Source organism: Halichoeres trimaculatus, unplaced genomic scaffold, assembly GCF_033239565.1.
Source record: "Halichoeres trimaculatus isolate MK-OKI-2021-1 unplaced genomic scaffold, fHalTri1.1 fHalTri1_scaffold_4, whole genome shotgun sequence".
NCBI lineage: Eukaryota > Metazoa > Chordata > Actinopteri > Labriformes > Labridae > Halichoeres > Halichoeres trimaculatus.
The window spans coordinates 32,846,837-32,855,799 of record NW_027437182.1 but is presented as its reverse complement, the minus strand read 5'-3'; the positions used below and the strand labels follow the sequence as shown (position 1 = coordinate 32,855,799).

Here is an 8,963-nt window from a genome sequence, read left to right as displayed (position 1 = left end):
TCTGCGAAATTTAGGAGCTAGAAAACTATTTCGAGCTTGGCCTTAAAGCACTCGCCTGTTTTTCCCAGCTTTTAAAAAAAGAGCTATTCCAGAATTAAACTCAACTCAATGGTTGGCTTGAACTGTCTAGATAAAGAAACAACTCCGTGATTGGTGAGGTGCCGGAGCCGGTCAGGATGTGAGCCAATGGCTGCGCAGGGAGGAGGAGAGGAGGGGGAGAGGAGAGGAAAGGCGTCGAGTGTTTATTATAAAGGAGAAAATATTAATTCCCCCTCGCCGTGGGCCGTGACGTCAGTATAGGAAGTCATTGTAGAGCAACACTGGAGCGATTAGCAGCAAAAAGGGGGAGCCTGATGTCGAGGAGTCAGCCCTATGTATATCTCTCTATACGCCTCAACTTTTAACACAAAGTTCAATATCCAAACACATAAAGCGACGTGGACTACGCAGAACCACACTTTGCTTTTCCGCATTTTCCCTGAATGTAACATCCTGGACCATACACCGGCTGCGTGAGCCGCTTTTAAACGTGGATTTTCTTTCTCTCCTGGGTTTATTTGTCAGCTCTTTTCTTTTTTAAAAATTTTTCTACCTCCGAGTTAATTTTGCTGACTTTCTTCTGATCTGAGGAGAAGCGTCTCACTGTTGTTATGAAGGCTTCTCTTCTCCTTTCTTAACATGGAAGCATCCAGCGGGTCGAGTTTTGGGATAGACACTATTTTATCCGGCGCTTCAAACTCTGGTAACCCCGTGCTAATGAACGGAGACTTTCGGCTCGGCGACAGCAGGACAGCGGATTTCAGGAGCCAGGCGACCCCGTCACCATGCTCGGAGATAGACACTGTGGGAACGGCCCCCTCATCCCCCATCTCGGTCACCATGGAGCACGCCGCCGATGCGCATCTGGTCCAGGACAGCCTTCAGCATCACCACCACCTCCACAACCAGGCGCAGAGTTTACCGCTGTCTCCGCAGCAGCAGCCGCTCGTCGGGGCCGGCTGCGCCCCGAGGTCTGCCACCTCCTCGTTTCTAATCAAAGACATTTTAGGAGACAGTAAACCACTGGCAGCCTGCGCACCTTACAGCACCAGTGTTTCCTCACCACATCACACGCCAAAACCAGAAAGTGCCACGGCTCCGGACGGCTTCAGGCCCAAGTTGGAACAAGACGAAAACAGAAGCAAGTTGGACAAAAGAGACGATTTACAGAGCGAAATAAAATGCAACGGTAAGAACATTAAATGTATTTTTAATCCAGTAGCCAGTCATTATATTGAAATTGATTTGTAAAATATTTCAAGCTACAAAAAGTGCAGCCAACAAAACTAAACATTACGCAGAATTTGTCCAAAAATATTGTAAACAACGAGCTAGTACAGATAACTAATAGAGTAAAAATTCAACATGTTTATCGTGCCTTATTCTTTGTCTGGGTCTCAGCCTCCTTTATTAGTCTAATAGATGTGAAAACAGATGTAAGCCTGGTGATTTTCCCCGCGCGCGAGGCCTCCCTAGTGGGTCAATTAGAGAGATTATTGTTCTTCCTGGAGGGGGGATCATGGAGCACTGAAACACAGCTACAAATAGAGATGGATTGACATATTGATTTCTCGTTTTCTGGAGAAAAAAGGCAAAAAACTTCAAATGACAAATTCACACAAATTTATTTTTATTGCTCTGCTCTTTAACCACAACTCTTTGAGGAAGAACTAGCCTACTACAGAAGTTTGTGAAGTTTGTCTTGAGGCATGTGGTGGTTCCTGAGCTTTGAGTTTAAAATAAAAATATCCAAAAGTGTTGGAAAAGCAGAGGGAAGATATTTCCAAGCAGGTGTTGTGACTGTTCTTCCCTGTGTTCAGGGACTAAAGAAGAGGGAGACCGAGAGATATCCAGCAGCAGAGACAGTCCTCCGATGCGCTCGAAAAAGCCTCGCAAAGCACGGACAGCCTTCACCGACCACCAGCTCAACCAGCTGGAGAGGAGCTTCGAGCGACAGAAATACCTCAGCGTGCAGGACCGCATGGACCTGGCCGCGGCTCTCAACCTGACAGACACACAAGTCAAGACCTGGTACCAAAACAGACGGTAAGAAAACACAGACTCATCACTGAGCGAGCCATTAAGTGCAGACACAACAAATACACACACGAGCCACACACACACACACACACACAGACCAAGGTCTTTGAGGTGCAAGAACACAGCCCGTTTTTGGTCTTTTAATTAGGAAAATAATGGATGTCAACAATTTTAAACTAAATGAGCATGCGCAGTAATATTTCATCATTTTAAAAATCATCACAGAATATTATGAAGTTGTTAAATACTTGACCTCTGAGGACACAGACCTGTTCACTTTACTGACCACATTTTTTTCAATATATACTATTGAACATGGATTATTAATTCTGCACGTATTATTATTTTTTAATCTTTTATTATGTTTTCGTCTGTGTGTGATTTTATACTAGGGTGCTAATCCCTTTTAATCGTTCCCGGTGTTACAGCAGGCCTCGTGATTTACTGCAGTTTTATTTTATGTGTAAAAAAAAAAATCTTCCTGAATTTTACCCCCAGTTTTAGATTGACAGATTTACAAACTCAAATTAAAAATTTAGGCTTTTATTTTTTCAGAATGATCTGGGGTTTTAAAAAATATAAGAGGGGAGAGATGAAAAAAAAAACTTTCTGAAAATGCGTTTGTATTATATATATATTTTAAAGTGTTTATATTGTCTCTTTGTACATGTAAACATTTAATTGCTGTACATTTTCAAATTTATGAAGTGTCACCTTATTTGCTGAAATGTTTTTTTTTTGTGCAATGCGCTAGAAGTCCTTGCGTTAATAAAAAAAATTGCCTAGTTTTAATCTTGAGAATTTTATAATTTTCCCGTGACTTTTCAAAATAAAGGTACAGCTCGTTGCTATTTTTAATGATAGAGTCTGGGTTAATGGGCAGAAGTGTGGGAGAAGTATGCTTTGATAAGTTTAGGATCCAGCACATCATCAGAAGGTACCACAGGCGTGTTTCTTGGTATTTGCCATTTTTTCTTTACCTAATTAAACCTTACGCATAAATTGGTGCGCGCCATAATTAGGCCTCTGCGTGCCAATTAAAGAGCCGTTTGGGGAATTAAGGAGAGAGCGAAGTGATTAAATAATTCATCTGTTGTATTTTGATCTGATTTCCAGGACGAAGTGGAAGAGGCAAACGGCGGTGGGATTAGAGCTCCTGGCTGAAGCAGGAAACTACTCGGCCTTACAGAGAATGTTCCCGTCGCCATATTTCTACCACCCCAGCCTGCTGGGCACCGTGGACAGCACGACGGCAGCCGCGGCGGCCGCGGCCATGTACAGCAGTATGTACCGGACTCCTTCCGCACCGCATCCAGGCCTCCAGAGACCTCTGGTCCCGAGGGTGCTCATTCATGGCCTTGGGCCGGGGGGGCAACCGGCATTAAACCCCCTCTCTAACCCCATGCCCGGCACACCGCATCCGCGATAAAACACGAGAAAAGACGAGCAAAGACGATGACCAGAAACCTGGTTGAACACGTGATGTGATGTGAGTAACTGCATCGGATCCACATTGCAGGACTTTCTCTCCCCCAAAAAGACACATTTAAAGACATTTTACAGAAGTAAAGGAGGTATTTAATATAGGCCTAAAAGCCCAGTCCGAAAAAGACTCTTTCTGTCCGGGCCGAGACAGACACCAGGACTGCTCATGTCTGATTGTTTGTTTGTTTGTCTTTTGTACAAATACACTTACATTAGCAAATAAACTTATAAAGTTTATTAGATGGAGAAGAACGGAATGAATAAAGAAGTAATGATACTAATTCGACTGTAGACGTTTCTGTTTAAAGTTTAAATTTTATTTCTTTATGCAAACTTTAAAAAGAGGAGGAGCGAAAAGCAGACGTGAGGTGATCAGAAGCAGATTAAAAATTACATCTATTTTGGATGACTTTGAATAATTTCTTGGGGGTTAAATCAAAATATTTATGGCCTACTATGAAATATTTTATAGCTTTTTATGCTTTTTATTTTAATGCAAAATTATTTATGCAATAATTTTCAAAGTAGGTAGTTGAATAATTTATACTTTTTGTATTTGCGTCCAATCCAGATAATCCCTCACATTATTTAGGTTTGAATATTTAAATGACGTGAGAAGATTAACGTAAATGGTTTTCTGTGGCAGCATATGGTCCCTTAATTTGAAAGAAAAATTAGTTGCAAACTTGATCACAAACTGGGGGTCACTTTTTCCTCTCCTTTATGTTTGTGTGTAGCAGCACATATACATATGGATGCGCAGCAGCTGATTGGTGCTGTGGGCTGAATGGTTTTGATGAGTCGGGGAGACTGGGAATGTGGCCTTGGCTTAGCAGCTGTTCCCTGGGAGCGCAGCAGACAATAAGCCTGAATTTCTCAGCGTGAGCGACCAGAACAAGAAGCCTTCAAGAAAAAAAAGGAAAAAAAAAAGAAACGTGCAGATAATCTTCTCAGTCACAACAACCAAAAGCGGTTGGTGAACTTGTTTCAGGAAGTTTTCAGAGGAAATTATCTGCAGTGACCTTCATACACATTATTTCATTTTTGTCATTCTAATTTTTTTTTTTTTGCATCCCTCTTGCATCATCTGTGTTTGCGTCCATTGGCACCTTTTCTTGGATTTAAGTTTTTCTTAGAGTATGTGCGTAAAAGTGATCACCTTTTTCATTTCCAGCGTTTTTTTTTATTTTCATTTATTATTATTTGTGCTTAAGTGCATCCGTGCTTCTTCAAAACGCTTCTTCAAGAGCAAAACTATACAAACAGAGCGCGTATGTGAAATTAAATGTTATCAAAACACTTTGATTTTATTTAGCCTCCTTTGAGCGCGCACCCCGGAGAATATGGCGGGGAGACTCTTCGTGTGAATTAGCGCCTCGGGGCTCGTTTGTTTGGGTTTCTCTGCTTTGAACATTATTACAGTGAGCCAAATTGACCTTTGCTGCTTTGTATGAAAAGCAAGGCATATATGCAAACCTGCAGTAGCCATACACACTCCGTTTTTTTTTTTTTTTCAACATTAAATTTTAAAGAGCTTTATGAGCTCTTATTTTTTATTTATTTATTTTTGTTGCATATGTTTTATTCTGATCATATTAGAAAAAAAAATACCTCACTGCTGAATTTTAATCCCAGTTTTTGGTATTTAAATATGTTTCTGTGAAGCAAAGCGACCGGCAGCCAAAAAACTCACACATGATATTTTGCCAGTTGCAGCAGTAAACACGGGCTTAAGTTGATCTGTGTCTTAACACTTTGAACACATGTTAATGTCGCCTGTTTAAGCCGCCTGCTTGTCATTCACTGCATGGACACCTCTCTCTGTCTCTGTCTGTGTGTCATTTTCCGCACACCAGTCTCGCTGGGTTCATTTTCTGCAGCTTGCATGCGTGGACATCTCCTTTAAAGACACGTTAGACTCATTACACGCGCTTTCTCCATTTAACTAAAATAACTGGGATCACGGTTATTATTGGCTCGAGTGTTCACAGCACAATTATGGCGCGCTCCTCGTACAGTACACTCAGACTAATTGCACTAAATACAGCGTCCATTCTCATTAAAATCAGGCTTTATGGATAATAAAGCAAAGCATCATCAGAGCGTTGCAGGATGAATCGTTCCTTCTTGGCCTTACTGGAAATTACTACGACAACATCCCTGGCCTATATCAGCACTGTTGAAAAATATTAGCCTACCATATTGACCCTACAGCTTGTGCCCATTACTGCAGTATAGAGCCGACGCATGTTGTTCATATGCATGACTTCTGCAGCATTATTTATTTATTGCACTCTGCGGGTGGGAGGGGTGGGGGTGTCGGCGGTTGTGCGGGCTGTTCCAATTCATTAATAATAGCCTAAGCCATATACAGCAGCACTGAATTAATAGGCTGCTGCCTGCTCGTGCTACCTGGTAATTTTGGGCGTTGCTGTAATTTTTTTTTTTCTTACCTTTTTTTTGTGGGTATATATTTTTGTAGCAATCGCGCAGATGTATCGCTCAAGACAAAGCAGCTTTCAGTCAGTGTAAAATGGGTCACAGTGAGGCTGAGTTAAACTGTCAGCTTGAGGCTTCCTGGCATGTCCTGCATTTGTTATTGACTCGGTCAGCAGCGAAATACATGTAAAATTATTTGTGTTATGAGTTAAATCGGTGCTAGATGAAATTTGAGGACGCTGCACTGCGAGAAATTTTTCACCGTCAAAATTTAAAATCACAACTTTTAAGATTTTTTTTTTTTTTTTTTTAAATTTGTGGCGATGCAGGGTTAAATTAACTAAAATTATTTATTTTTTAAGTATTTGTTGCTGAAGCCTAAATGAGATCCTGGTTAAGAAGAGCAATACTACTTGAGGAAACACAATCAGTGGTGGAAAAAAGCGCAGCAGACTTGAATAAAGAGGATTAGGCCTTTCTTTTACATGGCGCATATTATCCACAACAGATGGGCTTTAGAGAGTCGTTTTCTTCTTCTTCTTGCCTCAAGGAACCTCGTTGGGCACTTTAATTGCCATTTTTTCCAACTGATGTAATGGTGGGATATCTTTTTCATTACAATAATGAGGTAACACTTGCTCTCCTTGGCCTCTCATTATCACATCTCCTACATCACTCACTAAACACAAATTTAACCCCACCCCCTTCTCCCAAAAATCTTCCCTAACTTCTCCCATACATCTTGTAGCCTGTAATCAACAGCTGCTGTGAGCGCTCCCCTGCCTGTCTGCCCGCCCGTGCGCTGAAGCACGTTACTACAAACCTTTTCATTAAGAGCCTGCAGGAGGATTTCAGACTCTGCGTAATAAGCGTTTGACCAGCAGCGTTAACAAGGCCTATCACATTTTACAATGATTGCTTCTGCTGGAAGATAAAATCTGAGTGGCTGACTGGGGGTGCTGTTCTTGCCACCTGAACAAGTGCATGCATCAAGTTAGAGCAAGGGCTGATCACAGTCCAAAACACATCAAAGTCAACCTGGGGGAAAATAGAGCTGGATGGTCAGACTTGATATTTTTCTGCAAGCACTTCCTTAACTATTTCCAATCATCAGCACTCTGTGAAACAGAAATCTGAGGGTTTGCTTCCAATTTTCCAAATGTCAAATCTTAAACATGCTGTAAGTGCTAGCCTCTGGCAGCAAGATGGGTCTAAGGGGTGAAGCAGGCAACTTAAGAATTACTACTGGAAATACATAGGTTGTTTGCTCTTCCATTTATTGTGGACATTTTTATGTGCAACAGCACCAAGAGTGTGTTTGAAAATGAGGAAATGGACAATTTTTATCATTAATTCTTGTTGTTAATCAAGATACCAAAACATTTTCAGTTATGATCCAATGCTAAAATATTTTGGCTAAATGTAGAGATTGTTTATCTATAACAGCTCAAGCTCAATTCAAATTCTTAATCTTTTCCTAAATCCCCTTAAGTACATATTTTGTACAACATCAGAGATGAATTAAACTTTACATACCTGACTTACTTCAAACATAAAAAATAACTAGAATATAATTTTCACTTTTTAAATGTAAGGTCTTGTCTCGTCAGCTAGCTTTGTTGTCATCCGAGCATCATGAGTTGCACAGAGGTCAGACATAAAACCAATTATCAATCACAGTTTCCTTCATACATGCAAAGGGTTGCCATGCTCTCTGACCTGGCAACATGTCACCTCTGTCACCCTGTGCTGATAAAACAAATGAACACCAGGAAAAAAAACGAGTCTGATGTTTTAGCACCCTCGACTTAATGCTGCTTAAGTTTGTTTTTAAAAGCTCAGAGTCTCAGACTTGTTGACACGGTGCCTGTAAGCCATCCGCTCGTCGTCTCATAAACACCCACCTCACGTCTGAGCCCAGACTAGCACGGACATCTGCAACCGTCCCGCTGAATGATGCCGTATAGCTGCGACATATCAGAGTTTAAATGGCCTCATCATTTCAGCAAATCCAGCCAGTTTCCCTCTCTCTTTTTGTCAAGTGACAGGACAGCTGATGGCAGAGAAGCTCCGCTACCTTTCAAGTTTCAACCAGGCGCCGTCACATGCGACCGCACAACCAAGAAGAAAAAAGTCTGTCAGCAGTGATGTCAAAAGCTTCAATTTTTACAGAGCAATTAGGGGTTTCATCACAGCGGAGTGATGTCAGGATTCATTACGGCTCAGCAACAGCTAATTGCTTCAAGGTTAAAGTAACAGATCTGACGGCATTATATTTTAAGTGACAGTCTCAAATTCTGGTGGTGTTTCACAGAGCACAGAGCTGACATTCAGGGAGAGAGCTGGGGAGGAATGGGGGCTGAGGAGAAATTCAGATTACTGCTATTTAGGATTGTGATTGGTTCCAGTAGCAGTGACTCTGTCAGGAGCAAACATGGAGACCGAGGTTTGGTTCTGAGACTGAAAACAAAGGACGATACAACAACATGCACCACGCATGTCGACTGTTCTCCTGGGGATAAATGGACATTATCAGTGGTCATCGGCTCCATTGGTTTAGGCTACTCGAGGCCCACTGCATCTCATACAGCTGATTGCTGACACATAAACATGCACTTATCAACGCCCTTTCAGGTTGTTGGTGACTGAAGTTACCGATAGTGTGCACAGCTACTGGCTGAAACATCAGTTGTTTATTTCAGCTGTGCTGCAAAGACTTTTTTCTTTTGTCGTCAAAGACCACTGTCCCTTCAATGATGCTAGTAAACACTACTAGTCCCATTTCTACACTCTGTGTCTCTAAACTACTGCTTTAACTTTGATAATTAAAAGGCACAGTCAAAAAGCAAGTCAAAAACTGAACATAGTTTAATTTATTTTCTGAATACCTTCATTGATTTAGCGACCATGCTAGGGGTAGGAGTACGGCTACAGTTTTCTGCTGTACCACATAATGCTAT

At 41.5% G+C, this 8,963-nt stretch overlaps 1 protein-coding gene across 2 annotated transcripts; it reads left to right on the top strand.

Annotated features, from left to right (window-relative positions):
• Window positions 1–266: 266 nt before the first annotated feature.
• On the top strand, window positions 267–3,832 carry barhl2 (BarH-like homeobox 2). Of its 2 annotated transcripts, none has more exons than XM_074668387.1 (3): window positions 267–1,228; window positions 1,869–2,085; window positions 3,196–3,832. In XM_074668387.1, exons 1-3 carry the CDS (start codon window positions 679–681, stop codon window positions 3,506–3,508), a joined length of 1,080 nt encoding a protein of 359 aa, XP_074524488.1. In that variant the 5' UTR covers window positions 267–678; the 3' UTR covers window positions 3,509–3,832. The 2 variants fall into 2 exon arrangements, with proteins under 2 accessions (XP_074524488.1, XP_074524487.1); XM_074668386.1 differs by having other exon boundaries at window positions 1,860–2,085.
• Window positions 3,833–8,963: the final 5,131 nt, after the last annotated feature.

Coding starts and splice junctions, on each gene's coding strand:
- barhl2 (XM_074668386.1), top strand. CDS start 679: ATGGAAGCATCCAGCGGGTCGAGTTTTGGGATAGACACTATTTTATCC. Junction 1,229..1,859: donor GAGCGAAATAAAATGCAACG/GTAAGAACATTA, acceptor CCCTGTGTTCAG/GGACTAAAGAAGAGGGAGAC. Junction 2,086..3,195: donor ACCTGGTACCAAAACAGACG/GTAAGAAAACAC, acceptor TCTGATTTCCAG/GACGAAGTGGAAGAGGCAAA.